Raw genomic sequence first — 25173 nt, 5'->3', positions numbered from 1 at the left:
TATTAGTCTACTACATTACCCATCTCTATTAGTCTATTATGTTACCTGTCTCTACTTATCTGTTCCCTTTCCTCTCTCTTCATGATGAGAAAAGTGCAGGCAAAGGGCAAAGTTCAATCAGGGAAGCAGGCCACATCATCTGAATAAATATACAGTCACGGCCATGTATGGATTTGAACGTTTAAATGTTTATTTAACTGTTTCACAAATATGCATGTGACCAGATTATACTAATACTTTGTCCTAATAATATTCTATACTTTGTCCTAATAATTTTCTGTACTTTGTTCTAATAATATTCTATACTTTGTCCTAATAATATTCTATACTTTGTCCTAATAATTTTCTGTACTTTGTCCTAATAATATTCTATACTTTGTCCTAATAATATTCTATACTTTGTCCTAATAATATTCTGTACTTCGTATACATTTACAGGGCATGAAGATCTTGTCATTTCAAACATTATTGGGGACAGAATAGTCTCGGAAATCTCGGATCAGTCGGAACATTGTCAATTGAGGCAAACCTGTCCAGAACCACCAACTCCCAAAAACAAACTCAGCCAGTATTGCCCAGCCACAGCATCTAACTAAAGAATTTCCACTTCCTCGTGCATTGAAGTCACTGGGAGGCGAAGTGAACATTTGATTTAAGTGGGAATTAGGATTTGCCGTTAAGTGAAAACCTGAGCAGCAAAACATGCTTCAAACAGACTCGGAGTTCACTAGAACTCGATGGATCTGTACCGTCATCGGACTGGGCTTTTACCTGGTGGACATTGTGACAGACGTTGGACTAGCGGTGAAGTACTTCCTGGTTGGAGACCTGGTCTGGGCTGGACTGACTTTACTGTTTGTGGTGGTTGGCTCAGCAGCCACACAGGTCTTCAGCTACACCTGGTACAGAGATGACATGAGGAACCCACTGGTTAATCCTGGTGGAGACAAGCTAATATCTGGGATGAACAGAGGAAGACTGATTGGACTCCATGTTTTGCAGATGGGTGTCTTCACCAGGTATGTGATGATGTGAGGTTGAAATGTGATCACTATATCTGTTATCAACTTTATAGTGACGTTAGCTGGAGATGTTCACAAGATTAGGGGTACAAACGAACGGTATATTACTGGAAACTTACAAAGTTTACCATTAAACTACCAGAATTTGGGAAACTTTCAAGGATTTTATGTAAACTCTAACAAGACATATAGTGGCAGTTTATTATTATTATTATTATTTAACGAGGCAAGTCAGTTAAGAACAAATTCTTATTTGTTATAAGTCGCTCTGGATAAGAGCGTCTGCTAAATGACTTAAATGTAAATGTACTCTCTCTCTCTCTCTCTCTCTCTCTCTCTCTCTCTCTCTCAGGTACTACCACCTGTTGAAGACAGGATACATGGTGGTGTGGTTCAAGTCACCTGGGACTGCTGAATTCTCCAGAGAGACCCACTTGGTCCTGTTTGGTCGGGCGACCGATCTGAGCATGCTCAAACTGTTTGAGACGTTCCTGGAGAGTGTCCCTCAGCTCCTCTTCCAGATGTATATACTGCTGGCCCATGGACACAAGTCCACAATACAATGTGAGTTGTGTGTGTGTATGTGAGAGAGAGAGAGAGAGAGAGAGGGGGGAGAGAGGAAAGAGAGAGAGAGAGGGGGGAGAGAGAGGAGAGAGAGAGAGGGTGGAGAGAGAGGGAGGGGAGAGAGAGAGAGAGAGGGGGAGAGAGGAAAAGAGAGAGAGAGGGAGAAAGAGGAGAGAGGGAGGAGAGGGGGAGAGAGAGAGAGGGGAGAATGAGAGAGAGAGAGGGGGAGAGAGGGAAAGAGAGAGAGAGAGAGGAGAGAGAGAGCGGGAGGAGAGGGGAGAGAGAGGATAGAGAGAGAGAGAGAGAGAGGAGAGAGAGAGAGCGGGAGGAGAGGGGGAGAGAGAGGATAGAGAGAGAGAGAGAGAGGAGGGAGAGGGGAGGGAGAAAGAGGAGGGAGAGAGAGAGGGAGAGAGAGAGAGGGGAGAGTGAGGGAGAGAGAGGGGGGAGAGAGGAGAAAGAGAGAGAGAGAGGAGAGAGAGAGCGGGAGGAGAGGGAGAGAGAGGATAGAGAGAGAGAGAGAGAGAGAGAGGAGAGAGAGAGGAGGGAGAGGGGAGGGAGAAAGAGGAGGGAGAGAGAGGAGGGAGACAGAGAGAGAGGATAGAGAGAGGGGGAGAGAGAGAAAGAGCGGAGGGGGTGTGAGAATCTGCAGCCACTGCCACAACTTTTGTTCTCCATTTCTCTCCACACGATAACCAGACTAGACCCTCTGGTCTGCTGCTCTCCTTGTGAGTGAATGTCTACCACAACCTCAAATATGTCACATGCTTGTCTCTCACATGCTTGTCTCTCACATGCCTGTCTCTCACATGCCTGTCTCTCACACATGCCTGTGTCTCACATGCCTGTCTCTCACATGCCTGTCTCTCACATGCCTGTTTCTCACACATGCCAGTATTGTAAGATCCTTCTCTACTGTGTGTCTCGTCTCCCCCTGTCCAGGCATCTGCATGGTGGGCTCATTCATCAACATCGCCTGGGCTATAGTGGACTACCGTCGATGTCTCCGTCGATCCTTACCCCAGGTAATATAATAATAATATATAATATAATAATATATAATAACATAATCAATTTATCATATATATATATAATAATGAATATAACATCCCCAGGTCCGAGAGATGCCTTCTGGCCTTCCTACATTCGTCTACCTCCTATACAAGCTGTTGACCATCACCGCTCACATCCTCAGCCTCAGCCTCTTCCTCGTGCTCAGCCCCTACAGTACCCTGGGAATGGCTGTCGTCTGGCTGGCCGGAACCCTCTGGGCCCATTGGGTCCGTACTGATTTCTGCACGTCTAAAGGTCTAGAGAGGCTCTATCGGATAATCGTGGGAGTCGTCCTCATATTCACCTTCTTTAACGTGAAAGGACAGGATACCAGATGGCAGATGGCTGTGTACTACGTTCTCTTTGCGTTTGTGAACCTCTCTGGTCCTTTGCTGCTGGTTCTGGTGAGGCCAGAGGTTAACGCTACTGAGTACTTTTGGCCGGTGACTCTGCTGATATTTGGAGGGACCGTTCTAGGGCTGGCCTATCTGCTTCTGTATTATACTGTCTATCACCCCAGAGGGAGGAGTCTACAGGCAGATGAGGTGGATGGACACACGGGACAGGAGAGAGAACCAGATACAATGCTGAGAATGAGGAACTTCCTACAACTCTGAGGCCCACCTTCCTATTTACCACATATTCAATGGAGGAGTTAAAAGGACAATCAGGCATTTGAAAAACAACAAAGGTGTCACCCAGACACGTTGTTTTGTTAAACAGCTAAGGAAGGGGGGTGGGTTGGAGAAATGTAACTGCTAAGACAAACTCTGGTTGGTGGACTGTCTGGTTGGTGGACTGTCTAGTTGGTAGACAGTCTAGTTGGTGGACAGTCTAGTTGGTGGACAGTCTAGTTGGTGGACTGTCTAGTTGGTAGACAGTCTAGTTGGTGGACTGTCCGGTTGGTAGACAGTCCGGTTGGTAGACAGTCCAGTTGGTGGACTGTCTAGTTGGTAGACAGTCTAGTTGCTAGACAGTCTGGTTGGTGGACTGTCCGGTTGGTAGACAGTCTAGTTGGTGGACTGTCTGGTTGGTAGACAGTCGAGTTGGTAGACAGTCTGGTTGGTGGACAGTCTAGTTGGTGGACTGTCTAGTTGGTAGACAGTCTAGTTGGTAGACAGTCTGGTTGATAGACAGTCTAGTTGGTGGACTGTCTGGTTGGTAGACAGTCTAGTTGGTAGACAGTCTAGTTGGTAGACAGTCTGGTTGGTAGACAGTCTAGTTGGTAGACAGTCTAGTTGGTAGACAGTCTGGTTGGTAGACAGTCTAGTTGGTAGACAGTCTAGTTGGTGGACTGTCTGGTTGGTAGACAGTCTAGTTGGTAGACAGTCTAGTTGGTAGACAGTCTAGTTGGTGGACTGTCTGGTTGGTAGACAGTCTAGTTGGTAGACAGTCTGGTTGGTAGACAGTCTAGTTGGTAGACAGTCTAGTTGGTAGACAGTCTGGTTGGTAGACAGTCTAGTTGGTAGACAGTCTAGTTGGTAGACAGTCTGGTTGGTAGACAGTCTAGTTGGTAGACAGTCTGGTTGGTAGACTGTCTATTTGGTGGACAGTCTAGTTGGTGGACAGTCTAGTTGGTGGACAGTCTAGTTGGTGGACTGTCTAGTTGGTGGACAGTCTAGTTGGTGGACTGTCTATTTGGTGGACAGTCTATTTGGTGGACTGTCTATTTGGTGGACTGTCTAGTTGTGGACTGTCTATTTGGTGGACAGTCTAGTTGGTGGACAGTCTATTTGGTGGACAGTCTATTTGGTGGACAGTCTAGTTGGTGGACTGTCTATTTGGTGGACAGTCTAGTTGGTGGACTGTCTATTTGGTGGACAGTCTCGTTGGTGGACTGTCTATTTGGTGGACAGTCTAGTTGGTGGACTGTCTATTTGGTGGACAGTCTCGTTGGTGGACTGTCTATTTGGTGGACAGTCTATTTGGTGGACTGTCTATTTGGTGGACAGTCTAGCTGGTGGACTGTCTATTTGGTGGACTGTCTAGTTGTGGACAGTCTATTTGGTGGACAGTCTAGTTGGTGGACTGTCTATTTGGTGGACTGTCTGGTTGGTGGACAGTCTAGTTGGTAGACAGTCTAGTTGGTAGACAGTCTAGTTGGTGGACTGTCTATTTGGTGGACTGTCTATTTGGTAGACAGTCTAGTTGGTGGACTGTCTATTTGGTGGACTGTCTATTTGGTGGACAGTCTAGTTGGTGGACTGTCTAGTTGGTGGACTGTCTATTTGGTGGACTGTCTATTTGGTAGACAGTCTAGTTGGTGGACTGTCTATTTGGTGGACTGTCTAGTTGGTGGACTGTCTATTTGGTGGACTGTCTAGTTGGTGGACTGTCTATTTGGTGGACTGTCTAGTTGGTAGACTGTCTATTTGGTGGACAGTCTATTTGGTGGACAGTCTAGTTGGTGGACTGTCTATTTGGTGGACTGTCTAGTTGGTGGACTGTCTATTTGGTGGACAGTCTATTTGGTGGACAGTCTAGTTGGTGGACTGTCTATTTGGTGGACTGTCTAGTTGGTGGACTGTCTATTTGGTGGACAGTCTATTTGGTGGACAGTCTAGTTGGTGGACTGTCTATTTGGTGGACTGTCTAGTTGGTGGACTGTCTATTTGGTGGACAGTCTAGTTGGTGGACTGTCTATTTGGTGGACAGTCTATTTGGTGGACAGTCTAGTTGGTGGACTGTCTATTTGGTGGACTGTCTAGTTGGTGGACTGTCTATTTGGTGGACAGTCTAGTTGGTGGACAGTCTATTTGGTGGACAGTCTATTTGGTGGACAGTCTAGTTGGTGGACTGTCTATTTGGTGGACTGTCTAGTTGGTGGACTGTCTATTTGGTGGACTGTCTAGTTGGTGGACTGTCTATTTGGTGGACTGTCTAGTTGGTGGACAGTCTAGTTGGTGGACAGTCTAGTTGGTAGACAGTCTAGTTGGTGGACAGTCTAGTTGGTGGACTGTCTAGTTGGTGGACAGTCTATTTGGTGGACTGTCTATTTGGTGGACTGTCTAGTTGGTAGACAGTCTAGTTGGTAGACAGTCTAGTTGGTGGACTGTCTATTTGGTGGACTGTCTATTTGGTGGACTGTCTATTTGGTGGACTGTCTATTTGGTGGACTGTCTATTTGGTGGACTGTCTATTTGGTGGACTGTCTAGTTGGTGGACTGTCTATTTGGTGGACTGTCTAGTTGGTGGACTGTCTAGTTGGTGGACTGTCTATTTGGTGGACAGTCTAGTTGGTGGACTGTCTATTTGGTGGACTGTCTAGTTGGTGGACTGTCTATTTGGTGGACAGTCTAGTTGGTGGACTGTCTATTTGGTGGACTGTCTAGTTGGTGGACTGTCTATTTGGTGGACTGTCTATTTGGTGGACAGTCTAGTTGGTGGACAGTCTAGTTGGTGGACTGTCTAGTTGGTGGACTGTCTATTTGGTGGACTGTCTAGTTGGTGGACAGTCTAGTTGGTGGACTGTCTAGTTGGTGGACTGTCTATTTGGTGGACTGTCTATTTGGTGGACTGTCTATTTGGTGGACTGTCTAGTTGGTGGACTGTCTATTTGGTGGACTGTCTAGTTGGTGGACTGTCTATTTGGTGGACTGTCTATTTGGTGGACAGTCTAGTTGGTGGACTCTGACTGTCATCCTTTTAGTTTCTATGTCACCTCAGCCTTCTTTTATCTTATCAGTTTCTGTTCCTCCAGTCTTACAGCTGCTGCTCCCTTTACAGTAAGCTGCAGGCTAGACAGGTTTTGTTAATTTTGTCTTGTGACATCACATCATATGATCGTTCTCACGCACCCTCAGGAGATCAAAGTCTCTTTTCCTTTTTTTTTGTTGCTGCTCTGAAAGACCGGAACAGGTTAAAATGGACTGTGATATTTGGCCACTACAATTCTGCCCACATATCTCAGGTCTGGTGTCCTCAGCTGAGATGAATGAGAGGGACATATTGAGACACACGGCCTCTTATGTGTTGATTCATGATGTCAATACGAACAGAAGGAAGACTTCTTTTTACAGGTGACGGCCACCTAACCTTTAACCTTTAAGGGTGAAGTAAGAAGATGGACTCGGGCACTGATGTGTTACAGACTCTTTTATTTATTTTTAACTTTTTATTTAACCAGGCAAGTCAGTTAAGAACAAATTCTTATTTTCAATGACGGCCTGGGAACAGTGGCTTAACTGCCTGTTCAGGGGCAGAACGACAGATTTGTACCTTGTCGGCTCGGGGGTTTGAACTTGCAACCTTCCGGTTACTAGTCCACCGCTCTAGCCACTAGGCTACCCTGCCGCCCCTCCACTCTAACCACAAGGCTACCCTGCCGCCCCTCCACTCTAACCACTAGGCTACCCTGCCACCCCTCCACTCTAACCACTAGGCTACCCTGCCGCCTCTACACTCTAACCACTAGGCTACCCTGCCGCCCCTCCACTTTAACCACTAGGCTACCCTGCCACCTCTACACTCTAACCACTAGACTACCCTGCCGCCTCTACACTCTAACCACTAGGCTACCCTGCCGCCTCTACACTCTAACCACTAGGCTACCCTGCCGCCCCTCCACTCTAACCACTAGGCTACCCTGCCGCCCCTCCACTCTAAACACTAGGCTACCCTGCCGCCTCTACACTCTAACCACTAGGCTACCCTGCCGCCCCTCCACTCTAACCACTAGGCTACCCTGCCGCCCCTCCACTCTAAACACTAGGCTACCCTGCCGCCTCTACACTCTAACCACTAGGCTACCCTGCCGCCCCTCCACTCTAACCACTAGGCTATTTGCCCCGTTGAATGACTGATGTATTTCATCTGACATATTTTCCACAGTGTTATTCTGTCATGGGATCTGTATTAAGTACTCCAATGTTTCGTGTAGTATTTACCGTCTGTAAATGCACTTTAAAACGTAAAAATATAATGTATTACGATATGAATATAATGTATTTAACAATAAAATGTACTATAAACAATCCTCATCATTATAGTTATTAACCAGGTTGATGATGAAATACCCAACACTAGTTAGGGTTATTTCAATGCTAATGAAACGTAACAAACCAGGCTACCTTCAAATGAAAGAGCTGGGCACAATGCTTCCTTTAGGATGGGGCTGAAGGGGCTGATGGTGTTGATGGGGCTGACGGGGCTGATGGGGCTGATGGGGCTGATGGGGCTGAAGGGGCTGATGGGGCTGAAGGGGCTGATGGTGTTGATGGGGCTGATGGGGCTGATGGGGCTGAAGGGGCTGAAGGGGCTGATGGGGCTGATGGGGCTGAAGGGGCTGAAGGGGCTGATGGGGCTGATGGGGCTGAAGGGGCTGAAGGGGCTGATGGGGCTGATGGTGTTGATGGGGCTGATGGGGCTGAAGGGGCTGAAGGGGCTGATGGGGCTGATGGGGCTGAAGGGGCTGATGGGGCTGATGGGGCTGAAGGGGCTGAAGGGGCTGATGGGGCTGATGGGGCTGATGGGGCTGACGGGGCTGATGGTGTTGATGGGGCTGATGGGGCTGAAGGGGCTGATGGTGTTGATGGGGCTGATGGGGCTGAAGGGGCTGAAGGGGCTGATGGGGCTGATGGGGCTGATGGGGCTGATGGGGCTGAAGGGGCTGATGGGGCTGATGGGGCTGAAGGGGCTGATGGGGCTGACGGGGCTGATGGGGCTGAAGGGGCTGATGGTGTTGATGGGGCTGATGGTGTTGATGGGGCTGATGGGGCTGATGGGGCTGAAGGGGCTGAAGGGGCTGATGGGGCTGATGGTGTTGATGGGGCTGATGGTGTTGAAGGGGCTGATGGTGTTGAAGGGGCTGATGGTGCTGATGGGGCTGAAGGGGCTGAAGGGGCTGATGGTGTTGATGGGGCTGATGGTGTTGATGGGGCTGATGGTGTTGATGGGGCTGATGGGGCTGAAGGGGCTGAAGGGGCTGAAGGGGCTGAAGGGGCTGATGGGGCTGATGGGGCTGATGGGGCTGAAGGGGCTGATGGGGCTGATGGTGTTGATGGGGCTGATGGGGCTGATGGGGCTGATGGGGCTGATGGGGCTGAAGGGGCTGATGGGGCTGAAGGGGCTGATGGGGCTGAAGGGGCTGATGGGGCTGAAGGGGCTGAAGGGGCTGATGGGGCTGATGGGGCTGATGGTGTTGAAGGGCTGATGGTGTTGATGGGGCTGATGGGGCTGATGGTGTTGAAGGGGCTGAAGGGGCTGAAGGGGCTGATGGGGCTGAAGGGGCTGATGGTGTTGATGGGGCTGATGGGGCTGATGGTGTTGATGGGGCTGATGGTGTTGATGGGGCTGATGGGGCTGATGGTGTTGATGGGGCTGATGGTGTTGATGGGGCTGATGGGGCTGATGGTGTTGAAGGGGCTGAAGGGGCTGAAGGGGCTGATGGGGCTGAAGGGGCTGATGGTGTTGATGGGGCTGATGGGGCTGAAGGGGCTGATGGGGCTGAAGGGGCTGATGGTGTTGATGGGGCTGATGGGGCTGATGGGGCTGAAGGGGCTGATGGGGCTGAAGGGGCTGAAGGGGCTGATGGGGTTGATGGGGCTGATGGGGCTGAAGGGGCTGATGGTGTTGATGGGGCTGATGGGGCTGAAGAGGCTGATGGGGCTGAAGGGGCTGATGGTGTTGATGGGGCTGATGGGGCTGAAGGGGCTGATGGGGCTGATGGGGCTGACGGGGCTGAAGGGGCTGATGGGGCTGACGGGGCTGAAGGGGCTGAAGGGGCTGATGGGGGCCTCTCCGGGACTGTCCCAAATGGTGCCCTATTCCCTATATAGTACACTACTGTTGACCAGGGCCCTATTCCCTATATAGTGCACTACTGTTGACCAGGGCCCTATTCCCTATATAGTGCACAACTGTTGACCAGGGCCCTATTCCCTATATAGTGCACTACTTTAGACCAGGGCCCTATTCCCTATATAGTGCACTACTGTTGACCAGGGCCCTATTCCCTATATAGTGCACTACTTTAGACCAGGGCCCTATTCCCTATATAGTACACTACTGTAGACCACTACTGTAGGCCTCTCCGGGCACTGTCCCAAATGGTGCCCTATTCCCTATATAGTGCACTACTTTTGAGCCCTTGGATTCGGTCGTAAAAGTAAGCACTGTAGGGAATAGGAAGCCCAACAAAAATGTGTGCACTATATAGGGACTAAGGTGCCATTTGGGTGGAGCCTCTGTTGTTACGCTCGTCTGGCTCAGCCCCTGATTACACGTGGGAGAAATGTTGATGACGAACTGCAGTGTCCATGAAACGGTAGTTGGCACCCTAAAATAAACACTGGGCCGAGACGAAGGAGGCTTCCTGACTTGTTTATTTAAAAAGAAACGTCAGTTTAACTTTCATCTGACGGTTGTCAGATGAGGAAACCGTGGCAGTAAGGGAGGAGGATCAGCAGCCAGTGTCCCAAATTGCACCCTATATGGTGCACTATATAGGGAATAGGGCCCTGGTCAACAGTAGTGTACTATATAGGGAATAGGGCCCTGGTCAACAGTAGTGCACTATATAGGGAATAGGGCCCTGGTCAACAGTAGTGTTCTATATAGGGAATAGGGCCCTGGTCAACAGTAGTGCACTATAGAGGGAATAGGGCCCTGGTCAACAGTAGTGCACTATAGAGGGAATAGGGCCCTGGTCAACAGTAGTGTACTATATAGCGAATAGGGCCCTGGTCAACAGTAGTGCACTATATTAGGAATAGGGCCCTGGTCTAAAGTAGTGCACTATAGAGGGAATAGGGCCCTGGTCAACACTAGGGCACTATATAGGGAATAGGGCCCTGGTCAACAGTAGTGTACTACAGAAGGAATAGGGCCCTGGTCAACAGTAGTGCACTATATAGGGAATAGGGCCCTGGTCTACAGTAGTGCACTATATAGGGAATAGGGCCCTGGTCTAAAGTAGTGCACTACAGAAGGAATAGGGCCCTGGTCAACAGTAGTGCACTATATAGGGAATAGGGCCCTGGTCAACAGTAGTGTACTATATAGGGAGTAGGGCCCTGGTCAACAGTAGTGCACTATATAGGGAATAGGGCCCTGGTCAACAGTAGTGCACTATATAGGGAATAGGGCCCTGGTCTAAAGTAGTGTACTATATAGGGAATAGGGCCCTGGTCAACAGTAGTGCACTATATAGGGAATAGGGCCCCGGTCAACAGTAGTGCACTATATAGAGAATAGGGCCCTGGTCAACAGTAGTGCACTATATAGGGAATAGGGCCCTGGTCAACAGTAGTGTACTATATAGGGAATAGGGCTCTGGTCAACAGTAGTGGACTATATTAGGAATAGGGCCCTGGTCTAAAGTAGTGTACTATATAGGGAATAGGGCTCTGGTCAACAATAGTGCACTATATAGGGAATAGGGCCCTGGTCAACAGTAGTGCACTATGTAGGGAACAGGGCCCTGGTCAACAGTAGTGTACTATATAGGGAATAGGGCCCTGGTCAACAGTAGTGTACTATATAGGGAATAGGGCCCTGGTCAACAGTAGTGCACTATATAGGGAATAGGGCCCTGGTCAACAGTAGTGCACTATGTAGGGAACAGGGCCCTGGTCAACAGTAGTGCACTATATAGGGAATAGGGCCCTGGTCAACAGTAGTGCACTATATAGGGAATAGGGCCCTGGTCAACAGTAGTGTACTATATAGGGAATAGGGCCCTGGTCAACAGTAGTGCACTATATTAGGAATAGGGCCCTGGTCTAAAGTAGTGCACTATAGAGGGAATAGGGCCCTGGTCAACAGTAGTGCACTATATAGGGAATAGGGCCCTGGTCAACAGTAGTGTACTATATAGGGAATAGGGCCCTGGTCAACAGTAGTGCACTATATAGGGAATAGGGCCCTGGTCAACAGTAGTGTACTATATAGGGAATAGGGCCCTGGTCAACAGTAGTGCACTATATAGGGAATAGGGCCCTGGTCAACAGTAGTGTACTATATAGGGAATAGGGCCCTGGTCAACAGTAGTGCACTATATAGGAATAGGGCCCTGGTCAACAGTAGTGCACTATATAGGGAATAGGGCCCGGTCAACAGTAGTGCACTATATAGGAATAGGGCCCTGGTCAACAGTAGTGTACTATATAGGGAATAGGGCCCTGGTCAACAGTAGTGCACTATATAGGGAATAGGGCCCTGGTCAACAGTAGTGTGCTATATAGGGAATAGGGCCCTGGTCAACAGTAGTGCACTATATTAGGAATAGGGCCCTGTTCTAAAGTAGTGCACTATATAGGGAATAAGGGCCCTGGTCAACAGTAGTGCACTATAGAGGGAATAGGGCCCTGGTCAACAGTAGTGTACTATATAGGGAATAGGGCCCTGGTCAACAGTAGTGTACTATATAGGGAATAGGGCCCTGGTCAACAGTAGTGCACTATATAGGGAATAGGGCCCTGGTCTAAAGTAGTGCACTATATAGGGAATAGGGTTCTGGTCTAAAGTAGTGCACTATATAGGGAATAGGGTTCTGGTCTAATGTAGTGCACTATATAGGGAATAGGGCCCTGGTCTAAAGTAGTGCACTATATAGGGAATAGGGTTCTGGTCTATAGTAGTGCACTATATAGGGAATAGGGTTCTGGTCTATAGTAGTGCACTATATAGGGAATAGGGCCCTGGTCTAAAGTAGTGCACTATATAGGGAATAGGGTTCTGGTCTAAAGTAGTGGGAATATGGGGAATAGGTGGAGCACCTTATGGCAAGGTGCTCCATCATGTTCAAAAAGGCATTGTTCGTCACCAAACTGTTCCTGGGTGGTTGGGAGAAGTTGCTCTCAGAGGATGTGTTGGTAACATTCTTTATTCATGGCTGTGTTTTTAGGCAAAATTGTGAGTGAGCCCACTCCCTTGACTGAGAAGCAACCCCACACATTAATGGCCTCGGGATGCTTTACTGTTTAGGTGCAATCTTACTGGCAGCAATATCCTTGCCTGTGAAGCCCTTTTTGTGCAAAGCAATGATGACGGCACGTGTTTCCTTGCAGGTAACCATGGTTGACAGAGGAAGAACAATGATTCCAAGCATCACCCTCCTTTTGAAGCTTCCATTCTGTTATTTGAACTCAATCAGCATGACAGAGTGATCTCCAGCCTTGTCCTCGTCAGCACTCACACCTGTGTTAACGAGAGAATCAGTGACATGATGTCAGCTGGTCCTTTTGTGGCAGGGCTGAAATGCAGTGGAAATGTTTTTGTGGGATTCAGTTCATTTTCATGGCAAAGAGGGACTTTGAAATTAATTGCTATTCATCTGATCACTCTTCATAACATTCTGGAGTATATGCAAATTGCCATTATACAAACTGAGGCTGCAGACTTTGTGAAAATTAATATTTGTGTCATTCTCAAAACATTTGGCCACAACTATACACCGGGTACCAGTGCAGAGTCCATGAGCAGGGGTACGAGGTAATAACCTGGCTATATACCCAGGGTACTGGAACACCTGTTACAATAATATTGCTTGTGATTCCTTTGGTCAGAGTCATATTGCTTGTGATTCCTTGGGTCAGAGTCATATTGCTTGTGATTCCTTTGGTCAGAGTCATATTGCTTGTGATTCCTTTGGTCAGAGTCATATTGCTTGTGATTCCTTTGGTCAGAGTCATACTGCTTGTGATTCCTTTGGTCAGAGTCATACTGCTTGTGATTCCTTTGGTCATAGTCATATTGCTTGTGATTCCTTTGGTCATAGTCATATTGCTTGTGATTCCTTTGGTCAGAGTCATATTGCTTGTGATTCCTTTGGTCAGAGTCATATTGCTTGTGATTCCTTTGGTCAGAGTCATATTGCTTGTGATTCCTTTGGTCAGAGTCATATTGCTTGTGATTCCTTTGGTCAGAGTCATATTGCTTGTGATTCATTTGGTCAGAGTCATATTGCTTGTGATTCCTTTGGTCAGAGTCATACTGCTTGTGATTCCTTTGGTCAGAGTCATATTGCTTGTGATTCCTTTGGTCATAGTCATATTGCTTGTGATTCCTTTGGTCATAGTCATATTGCTTGTGATTCCTTTGGTCAGAGTCATATTGCTTGTGATTCCTTTGGTCAGAGTCATATTGCTTGTGATTCCTTTGGTCAGAGTCATATTGCTTGTGATTCCTTTGGTCAGAGTCATATTGCTTGTGATTCCTTTGGTCAGAGTCATATTGCTTGTGGTTCCTTTGCTAATAGCGCCCCCTTGTGTCCTTGTCTACAAAATCCACTGTTGTGCTTTCCACCTCCATAGCAGTGCTTGCTGGTGTGGAGCTAAAGGTTTTAATATGCCGTTATCCCAGCTCATTTGCCTAACATATGTTTACTGCGTTGTCCAAATGTAGCTCACTTTCCCGCATCAATCTTTCTCCAACTCTGGAGTCATTCATAGCAAACACAATGTGATCTGGAGTGGAAGGGTAGCCTAGTGGTTAGAGCGTTGGACTAGTAACCGGAAGGTTGCAAGTTCAAATCCCTGAGCTGACAAGATACAAAACTGTCGTTCTGCCCCTGAACAGGCAGTTAACCCACTTTTCCTAGGCCATTATTAAAAATAAGAATGTGTTCTTAACTGACTTGCCTCCTTAAATAAAGGTTAAAATAAAATAAAAAAATTTGATGCATAGATGAGTTTAGGTCTACAGAATGACACGTCTGTGCTTTTCATTTCAAATCAGTAAGAAAGACAACAAACGTTTAAACCTTGCTGTCATCTACGATAGAGGAACACAGAACGTTCGTATGTCGCTCGTCTCTTCTTCGGTGAACAATATGCATCAAACTGATCCAGGATCTTTTTTTCGCGAACTCGTCTTTATCCGCCTCATTCGCAAACGTGAAAGTATTGAATATAATCGATCGCTTGTGGTCCCGCAATAGTAACAAATGAGAGGAACGTTCCCTCCCGCTAATTTTTTAAACTCCAATGGCAGACAATATACAAAAACAAAAAACACTGCCAAAATATTATCCAATTAGCATCAACATTCTCATCGGGGCTCAAAGCCTCTGGTGGGTTGATCACATCCATCCATTCTTTTCATAATTTGGTCTGATATACTTGGATGTGTAGTGTCAGCGTTTGTTGCTGGTATGTCATCCCTAAGTTTGCTTATCTTGCCAATTAAAAAGTCTTTAAGAAGTTGGCGATATCAGTGGGTTTTCTGATGAATGAGCCATCTTATTCAATGAATGATGGAGCCGAGTTGACCTTTTATTCCCAAAATGTAATTTAAGGTGCTCCAAAGCTTTGTACTGTCATTCTTTATTTCATTAATTATTGTTTCATGGTATAGTTTATTTCATGTTGTTGATTTCATTCCTGTGCTGTTTAATATATTATATTTAATATATTATATTATTATATCTGTTGATATCACATATCTCATCAAGCATTTCACACATATTATCCAGATACTGACTGTTAGCACTTGGTGGTCTATAGCAACTTCCCGCAATAATCTGATTTAGGTGAGGCAAATGAACCTGTAGCCATATTACTTTAACAGTATTTAACATGAGATCCCCTCTAAGCTTTACATGAATGTGGTTCTGAATATAAACAGCAACACTTACACCACTGGCATTTCTGTCTTTTCTGTAGATGTTACAACCTTGTATTGCTGCCACTATATCATCAAAGGTATTGTCTAGGTGAGTTTCAGAATATGAATGTCATCTGTTACAAGCAAGTTACTGATTTCATGAACCTTGTTTCTTAGGCTACACATGTTAAGGGCTATTTTTTATAACGTTTCTGTGTTGCCTGATTGTTTTTAGTGCTTTGCTGAGAAGCTTATCAGAAGTAGACATGCTCATGTTATTTATATTGGAGCTGATAGTGCAGGCTGAGCTGCATAAAGTGGATTTCCTCCTAGTGCTCATTACCTCAGTGTTAACACTATAACTCTGGTACATAGGCACATGATTACTGCAGACAACAGCTTTAGGATCAACAGAGGTATTCAGGGCAGATAGGGGGATATACATTAAGTTACTTACATTGTGTCTGCCAACGCCCCTGGGATAATGTACATTTGACATTTGATGAAGGAGCAGGAATCTCTGGAACACTGTTGGTCAGCAGGATGGTATCCCCCAAGGCCATTATAACCCCATTCACCAAAGACCGCTGCCCTGCGCTGGGCTTACAGTGTGTGACGTGCCTCCATAACCGTGGTATCCACCAGCTCCTCATGAAGCTCCTTTATTTTCTGAGGGGGTGGAGGGGTCGGGATGGGAGGTCTGGGGAGGATGGAGAGGGCAGGTGAGATGGGAGGGGAGAGGACTTCACTAGGGATGGATCTCTGCAGGGCAGCCCTGGCCAGTCAGTCAGAGAGTGGCAACATGGTGGTGAGGCAGTGGCACGACGACCAGGCTGAGGAGTGGAAAAGGAGAAGGGGTTAGAGTGGATCCAGGATACGCTAAAATGTCTCAATTTGTTAACTCTGGACATCCAGCTCAGACATATTTTCCCTCAATAAGATGACAGTTTCCGCATTGGAAATTTGTCCGGACAAAATTAACCCAGAACTGTGAAAAGTAGGTGCAGCTCCTACAGGGGATGAAACCGTAGTCTCTGAAGGGGGTTGCTGTCAATCTGGAATAAGTCAGTTTCCCCGTATGGCACAAAGTGGTAGACGCCATTTTGGAACAGTTCTGTTAAAATCCATGCAAATAAAATAGGTTGTCAAGGAGCCAGCTAAAAGTCAATCAATCCACACAGTGTGATAGTAAATTAAAATGAATCACAGTTTTGGCAGCAAGCCAGAACCCAAACCACAGACTAGCAACCAGCCAGCCTTAGGACTCACAATAAACACAACCAAGGCACAAAACTGGCCAGCATAACAACAGCAAGGAGACGGCAGTGACTTACTCGATACGATTGAATGCTGGAGCCCATCAAAACACCGACACAACGGAGGCTGTGTCACCGGAATGATAGACAGGAGAGAAGCAGCATGGAAGGGATGTTGTTTCCAGTACAGGTCGGTGGACAGCGATACACCGGGCCGCAGGAGAGTCAAAGAGAGTCAATACAAGTTCAAGTTAGGCAATAGACCAAAAACATCCATGGCACAATGTAAAATGGAAGGTTGAAAGCAGAAGTAGACAGGTGTCTGCTCAGATAATTCCCCCGGTGCAGAATAGGGTGCCCAGGTATATCACAGTAGACAGGTGTCTGCTCAGAGTAGGGTGCCCAGGTATATCACAGTAGACAGGTGTCTGCTCAGAGTAGGGTGCCCAGGTATATCACAGTAGACAAGTGTCTGCTCAGAGTAGGGTGCCCAGGTATATCACAGTAGACAGGTGTCTGCTCAGAGTAGGGTGCCCAGGTATATCACAGTAGGCAGGTGTCTGCTCAGAGTAGGGTGCCCAGGTATATCACAGTAGACAGGTGTCTGCTCAGAGTAGGGTCCCCAGGTATATCACAGTAGACAGGTGTCTGCTCAGAGTAGGGTGCCCAGGTATATCACAGTAGACAGGTGTCTGCTCAGAGTAGGGTCCCCAGGTATATCACAGTAGACAGGTGTCTGCTCAGAGTAGGGTGCCCAGGTATATCACAGTAGACAAGTGTCTGCTCAGAGTAGGGTGCCCAGGTATATCACAGTAGACAGGTGTCCGCTCAGATAATGCCCTGGTGCAGAATAGGGTGCCCAGGTATATCACAGTAGACAGGTGTCTGCTCAGAGTAGGGTGCCCAGGTATATCACAGTAGACAGGTGTCTGCTCAGAGTAGGGTGCCCAGGTATATCACAGTAGGCAGGTGTCTGCTCAGAGTAGGGTGCCCAGGTATATCACAGTAGACAAGTGTCTGCTCAGAGTAGGGTGCCCAGGTATATCACAGTAGACAGGTGTCTGCTCAGATAATGCCCCGGTGCAGAGTAGGGTGCCCAGGTATATCACAGTAGGCAGGTGTCTGCTCAGAGTAGGGTGCCCAGGTATATCACAGTAGACAGGTGTCTGCTCAGAGTAGGGTGCCCAGGTATATCACAGTAGACAAGTGTCTGCTCAGAGTAGGGTGCCCAGGTATATCACAGTAGACAGGTGTCCGCTCAGATAATGCCCTGGTGCAGAATAGGGTGCCCAGGTATATCACAGTAGACAGGTGTCTGCTCAGAGTAGGGTGCCCAGGTATATCACAGTAGACAGGTGTCCGCTCAGATAATGCCCTGGTGCAGAATAGGGTGCCCAGGTATATCACAGTAGACAGGTGTCTGCTCAGAGTAGGGTGCCCAGGTATATCACAGTAGGCAGGTGTCTGCTCAGAGTAGGGTGCCCAGGTATATCACAGTAGACAAGTGTCTGCTCAGAGTAGGGTGCCCAGGTATATCACAGTAGACAGGTGTCCGCTCAGATAATGCCCTGGTGCAGAATAGGGTGCCCAGGTATATCACAGTAGACAGGTGTCTGCTCAGAGTAGGGTGCCCAGGTATATCACAGTAGACAGGTGTCCGCTCAGATAATGCCCTGGTGCAGAGTAGGGTGCCCAGGTATATCACAGTAGACAGGTGTCTGCTCAGAGTAGGGTCCCCAGGTATATCACAGTAGACAGGTGTCTGCTCAGAGTAGGGTCCCCAGGTATATCACAGTAGGCAGGTGTCTGCTCAGAGTAGGGTGCCCAGGTATATCACAGTAGACAGGTGTCTGCTCAGAGTAGGGTCCCCAGGTATATCACAGTAGGCAGGTGTCTGCTCAGAGTAGGGTGCCCAGGTATATCACAGTAGACAGGTGTCTGCTCAGAGTAGGGTGCCCAGGTATATCACAGTAGACAGGTGTCTGCTCAGAGTAGGGTGCCCAGGTATATCACAGTAGACAGGTGTCTGCTCAGAGTAGGGTGCCCAGGTATATCACAGTAGACAGGTGTCTGCTCAGAGTAGGGTGCCCAGGTATATCACAGTAGACAGGTGTCTGCTCAGAGTAGGGTGCCCAGGTATATCACAGTAGACAGGTGTCTGCTCAGAGTAGGGTGCCCAGGTATATCACAGTAGGCAGGTGTCTGCTCAGAGTAGGGTGCCCAGGTATATCACAGTAGGCAGGTGTCTGCTAAGATAATGCCTTGGTGCAGAGTAGGGTGCCCAGGTATATCACAGTAGACAGGTGTCTGCTCAGAGTAGGGTGCCCAGGTATATCACAGTAGACAGGTGTCTGCTCAGAGTAGGGTGCCCAGGTATATCACAGTAGGCAGGTGTCTGCTCAGAGTAGGGTGCCCAGGTATATCACAGTAGACAGGTGTCTGCTCAGAGTAGGGTGCCCAGGTATATCACAGTAGACAGGTGTCTGCTAAGATAATGCCTTGGTGCAGAGTAGGGTGCCCAGGTATATCACAGTAGACAGGTGTCTGCTCAGAGTAGGGTGCCCAGGTATATCACAGTAGACAGGTGTCTGCTCAGAGTAGGGTCCCCAGGTATATCACAGTAGGCAGGTGTCTGCTAAGATAATGCCTTGGTGCAGAATAGGGTGCCCAGGTATATCACAGTAGACAAGTGTCTGCTCAGAGTAGGGTGCCCAGGTATATCACAGTAGACAGGTGTCTGCTCAGATAATGCCCTGGTGCAGAGTAGGGTGCCCAGGTATATCACAGTAGACAGGTGTCTGCTCAGATAATGCCCTGGTGCAGAATAGGGTGCCCAGGTATATCACAGTAGACAGGTGTCTGCTCAGATAATGCCCTGGTGCAGAATAGGGTGCCCAGGTATATCACAGTAGACAAGTGTCTGCTCAGAGTAGGGTGCCCAGGTATATCACAGTAGACAGGTGTCTGCTCAGATAATGCCCTGGTGCAGAATAGGGTGCCCAGGTATATCACAGTAGACAGGTGTCTGCTCAGATAATGCCCTGGTGCAGAATAGGGTGCCCAGGTATATCACAGTAGACAAGTGTCTGCTCAGAGTAGGGTGCCCAGGTATATCACAGTAGACAAGTGTCTGCTCAGAGTAGGGTGCCCAGGTATATCACAGTAGACAGGTGTCTGCTCAGAGTAGGGTCCAGGTATATCACAGTAGACAGGTGTCTGCTCAGATAATGCCCTGGTGCAGAGTAGGGTGCCCAGGTATATCACAGTAGACAGGTGTCTGCTCAGATAATGCCCTGGTGCAGAATAGGGTGCCCAGGTATATCACAGTAGGCAGGTGTCTGCTCAGAGTAGGGTCCAGGTATATCACAGTAGACAGGTGTCTGCTCAGATAATGCCCTGGTGCAGAATAGGGTGCCCAGGTATATCACAGTAGACAGGTGTCTGCTCAGATAATGCCCTGGTGCAGAATAGGGTGCCCAGGTATATCACAGTAGACAAGTGTCTGCTCAGAGTAGGGTGCCCAGGTATATCACAGTAGACAAGTGTCTGCTCAGAGTAGGGTGCCCAGGTATATCACAGTAGACAGGTGTCCGCTCAGATAATGCCCTGGTGCAGAGTAGGGTGCCCAGGTATATCACAGTAGACAGGTGTCTGCTCAGATAATGCCCTGGTGCAGAATAGGGTGCCCAGGTATATCACAGTAGACAGGTGTCTGCTCAGATAATGCCCTGGTGCAGAATAGGGTGCCCAGGTATATCACAGTAGGCAGGTGTCTGCTAAGATAATGCCTTGGTGCAGAGTAGGGTGCCCAGGTATATCACAGTAGGCAGGTGTCTGCTAAGATAATGCCTTGGTGCAGAATAGGGTGCCCAGGTATATCACAGTAGACAGGTGTCTGCTCAGAGTAGGGTGCCCAGGTATATCACAGTAGACAAGTGTCTGCTCAGAGTAGGGTGCCCAGGTATATCACAGTAGACAGGTGTCTGCTCAGATAATGCCCTGGTGCAGAATAGGGTGCCCAGGTATATCACAGTAGACAAGTGTCTGCTCAGAGTAGGGTGCCCAGGTATATCACAGTAGACAAGTGTCTGCTCAGAGTAGGGTGCCCAGGTATATCACAGTAGACAGGTGTCCGCTCAGATAATGCCCCGGTGCAGAGTAGGGTGCCCAGGTATATCACAGTAGACAGGTGTCTGCTCAGAGTAGGGTCCCCAGGTATATCACAGTAGACAGGTGTCTGCTCAGAGTAGGGTCCAGGTATATCACAGTAGGCAGGTGTCCGCTCAGATAATGCCCTGGTGCAGAATAGGGTGCCCAGGTATATCACAGTAGACAGGTGTCCGCTCAGATAATGCCCCGGTGCAGAGTAGGGTGCCCAGGTATATCACAGTAGGCAGGTGTCTGCTCAGATAATGCCCTGGTGCAGAGTAGGGTGCCCAGGATGGCTGGTCTCAGACGATCCTGCAGGTGAAGAAGCCAGATGTCGATGTTCTGGGCCAGCGTGTACTTATTTGTTTAACTTTTTTAAATGTAACCTTTATTTAACTCGTCAATTCAGTTATGATCAAATTCTTATTTAAAATGACGGCCGACACCGGCCAAATCTGGACGACGCGGGGCCAATTGTGGTCACCCTATGGGACTCCCAATCACAGCCAATTGTGATACAGCCTGGAATCGAACCAGGGTGTCTGTCGTGACGCCTCTAGCACTGGGATGCAGTGCCTTAGACCGCTGCGCCACTCTGGAGCCATGTTTTCCAAGTTACAAGTGGTCTGCCGGTTGGACGTACCGCCAAATTCTCTAAAATTACGTTGTAGGCGGCTTATGGTAGAGAAATTAACATTAAAGTCTCTGGCAACAGCTCTGGTGGACATTTCCTGCAGTCAGCATGCCAATTGCACTCTCCTTCAAAAGCATCTGTGGCATTGAATTATGTGACAAAACTGTATATTTTAGAGTGGCCTTATATTGTCCCCAGCACAAGGTGCACCTGTGCACCTCATGCTGTTTAATCAGTTTCTTGATATGACACACCTATCAGCTGTATGGATTACCATAGTAACGGAGAAAAGCTCAATGACAGGGATGGAAAAATAATTTGTGCATAATATTTTTTTGAGAAATAAGCTTTTTTGGGCATATGGAACATTTCTGTGATCTTTTATGAAACATGGGACAAACACTTTCCATTTTGGATGTAAAATTCTGTTCAGTATAGTATAAATAGTGCAGTACTTTTGGCCAGGGTACATAGGAAAATGGGGGATATGGCGCCATTTTGGAGGAAGCCTTTAGTTGTGTTTTTTTAACCTACAGTATTTGAACAGCTGTGCTGCTGCTGGCAGATAGATGTTTGAGGCAGTAGGGAAAATCAATCTGGGCTGTAGAAGAAATAGGGAGGTCAATTATTACTAGGGACCTGACATACCTGGTCAGTTATTACTACAGACCTGGTCAGTTATTACTAGAGACCTGACAGAGACCTGGTCAGTTATTACTAGAGACCTGAAAGACCTGGTCAGTTATTACTAGAGACCTGACAGAGACCTGGTCAGTTATTACTAGACACCTGACAGAGACCTGGTCAGTTATTACTGGAGACCTGACAGACCTGGTCAGATATTACTAGAGACCTGACAGAGACCTGGTCAGTTATTACTAGAGACCTGACAGAGACCTGGTTAGTTATTACTAGTGACCTGACAGAGACCTGGTCAGTTATTACTAGACACCTGACAGACCTGGTCAGTTATTACTAGAGACCTGACAGACCTGGTCAGTTATTACTAGAGACCTGACAGAGACCTGGTCAGTTATTACTAGAGACCTGACAGAGACCTGGTCAGTTATTACTAGAGACGTGACAGAGACCTGGTCAGTTATTACTAGACAACAGACAGAGACCTGGTCAGTTATTACTGGAGACCTGACAGACCTGGTCAGATATTACTAGAGACCTGACAGAGACCTGGTCAGTTATTACTAGAGACCTGACAGACCTGGTCAGTTATTACTAGAGACCTGACAGAGACCTGGTCAGTTATTACTAGAGACCTGACAGAGACCTGGTCAGTTATTACTAGAGACCTGAAAGACCTGGTCAGTTATTACTAGAGACCTGACAGACCTGGTCAGTTATTACTAGGGACCTGACATACCTGGTCAGTTATTACTAGAGACCTGACAGAGACCTGGTCAGTTATTACTAGACACTTGACAGACCTGGTCAGTTATTACTAGACACCTGACAGACCTGGTCAGTTATTACTAGACACCTGACAGACCTGGTCAGTTATTACTAGAGACCTGACAGAGACCTCGTCAGTTATTACTAGAGACCTGACAGAGACCTGGTCAGTTATTACTAGAGACCTGACAGAGACCTTGTCAGTTATTACTAGAGACGTGACAGAGACCTGGTCAGTTATTACTAGAGACCTGAAAGAGACCTGGTCAGTTATTACTAGAGACCTGACAGAGACCTGGTCAGTTATTACTAGAGACCTAACAGAGACCTAGTCAGTTATTACTAGGGACCTGACAGAGACCTGGTCAGTTATTACTAGAGACCTGACAGACCTGGTCAGTTATTACTAGAGACCTGACAGAGACCTGGTCAGTTATTACTAGAGACCTGACATAGACCAGGTCAGTTATTACTAGGGACCTGACAAAGACCTCGTCAGTTATAACTAGAGACCTGACAGAGACCTGGTCAGTTATTACTAGAGACCTGACAGAGACCAGGTCAGTTATTACTAGGGACCTGACAGAGACCTCGTCAGTTATAACTAGAGACCTGACAGAGACCTCATCAGTTATAACTAGAGACCTGACAGACCTGGTCAGTTATTACTAGAGACCTGACAGAGACCTCGTCAGTTTTAACTAGAGACCTGACAGAGACCAGGTCAGTTATTACTAGGGACCTGACAGAGACCTCGTCAGTTATAACTAGAGACCTGACAGAGACCTCGTCAGTTATTACTAGAGATCTGACAGACCTGGTCAGTTATTACTAGAGACCTGACAGAGACCTGGTCAGTTATTACTAGAGACCTGACAGAGAGCTGGTCAGTTATTACTAGAGACCTGGTCAGTTATTACTAGAGACCTGACAGAGACCTGGTCAGTTATTACTAGAGACCTGACAGGCCTGGTCAGTTATTACTAGAGACCTGACAGAGACCTGGTCAGTTATTACTTGAGACCTGACAGACCTGGTCAGTTATTACTAGAGACCTGACAGAGACCTGGTCAGTTATTACTAGAGACCTGACAGACCTGGTCAGTTATTACTAGAGACCTGACAGGCCTGGTCAGTTATTACTAGAGACCTGACAGAGACTTGGTCAGTTATTACTAGAGACCTGACAGACCTGGTCAGTTATTACTAGAGACCTGACAGAGACCTGGTCAGTTATTACTAGAGACGTGACAGACCTGGTCAGTTATTACTAGGGACCTGACAGACCTGGTCAGTTATTACTAGAGAGACCTGGTCAGTTATTACTAGAGACCTGACAGAGACCTGGTCAGTTATTTCTAGAGACCTGACAGAGACCTGATCAGTTATTACTAGAGACCTAACAGAGACCTAGTCAGTTAGCACTAGGGACCTGACAGAGACCTGGTCAGTTATTACTAGAGACCTGACAGACCTGGTCAGTTATTACTAGAGACCTGACAGAGACCTGGTCAGTTATTACTATAGACCTGACAGAGACCAGGTCAGTTATTACTAGGGACCTGACAAAGACCTCGTCAGTTATAACTAGAGACCTGACAGAGACCTGGTCAGTTATTACTAGAGGCCTGACAGAGACCAGGTCAGTTATTACTAGGGACCTGACAGAGACCTCGTCAGTTATAACTAGAGACCTGACAGAGACCTCATCAGTTATAACTAGAGACCTGACAGACCTGGTCAGTTATTACTAGAGACCTGACAGGGACCAGGTCAGTTATTACTAGTGACCTGACAGAGACCTCGTCAGTTATAACTAGAGACCTGACAGAGACCTGGTCAGTTATTACTAGAGACCTGACAGAGACCTGGTCAATTATTATTAGAGATCTGACAGACCTGGTCAGTTATTACTAGAGATCTGACAGACCTGGTCAGTTATTACTAGAGACCTGACAGAGACCTGGTCAGTTATTACTAGAGACCTGACAGAGACCTGGTCAGTTATTACTAGAGACCTGTTCAGTTATTACTAGAGACGTGACAGAGACCTGGTCAGTTATTACTAGAGACCTGACAGGCCTGGTCAGTTTTACTAGAGACCTGACAGAGACCTGGTCAGTTATTACTTGAGACCTGACAGACCTGGTCAGTTATTACTAGAGACCTGACAGAGACCTGGTCAGTTATTACTAGAGACCTGAGAGACCTGGTCAGTTATTACTAGAGACCTGACAGGCCTGGTCAGTTATTACTAGAGACCTGACAGAGACCTGGTCAGTTATTACTAGAGACCTGACAGACTTGGTCAGTTATTACTAGAGACCTGACAGAGACCTGGTCAGTTATCACTAGAGACGTGACAGACCTGGTCAGTTATTACAAGGGACCTGACAGACCTGGTCAGTTATTACTAGAGAGACCTGGTCAGTTATTACTAGAGACCTGAAAGAGACCTCGTCAGTTATTACTAGAGACCTGACAGAGACCTGGTCAGTTATTACTAGAGACCTGACAGAGACCTGGTCAGTTATTACTAGGGACCTGA

At 47.5% G+C, this 25173-nt stretch overlaps 1 protein-coding gene across 1 annotated transcript; it reads left to right on the top strand.

The window, feature by feature from the left end:
* The first annotated feature begins 499 nt into the window (after window positions 1-499).
* On the top strand, window positions 500-3431 carry LOC135518492 (XK-related protein 9-like). Its single transcript, XM_064943662.1, has 4 exons — window positions 500-1019; window positions 1375-1586; window positions 2526-2608; window positions 2699-3431. Exons 1-4 carry the CDS (start codon window positions 703-705, stop codon window positions 3251-3253), a joined length of 1167 nt encoding a protein of 388 aa, XP_064799734.1. The 5' UTR covers window positions 500-702; the 3' UTR covers window positions 3254-3431.
* Window positions 3432-25173: the final 21742 nt, after the last annotated feature.

This window comes from Oncorhynchus masou, chromosome 28 (genome assembly GCF_036934945.1).
Source record: "Oncorhynchus masou masou isolate Uvic2021 chromosome 28, UVic_Omas_1.1, whole genome shotgun sequence".
Taxonomy (NCBI): Eukaryota; Metazoa; Chordata; class Actinopteri; order Salmoniformes; family Salmonidae; genus Oncorhynchus; species Oncorhynchus masou.
Note: the sequence above shows the minus strand (reverse complement) of the source record. Positions and strands in the feature narration are given on the sequence as shown.

What these genes read in the sequence shown, in the direction of transcription:
- LOC135518492 (XM_064943662.1), top strand. Translation starts at nt 703, where the DNA reads ATGCTTCAAACAGACTCGGAGTTCACTAGAACTCGATGGATCTGTACC. An exon ending in ACACAAGTCCACAATACAAT is followed by an intron (nt 1,587 to 2,525) that starts GTGAGTTGTGTG and finishes CCCCCTGTCCAG; the next exon opens with GCATCTGCATGGTGGGCTCA. An exon ending in TCCGTCGATCCTTACCCCAG is followed by an intron (nt 2,609 to 2,698) that starts GTAATATAATAA and finishes TAACATCCCCAG; the next exon opens with GTCCGAGAGATGCCTTCTGG.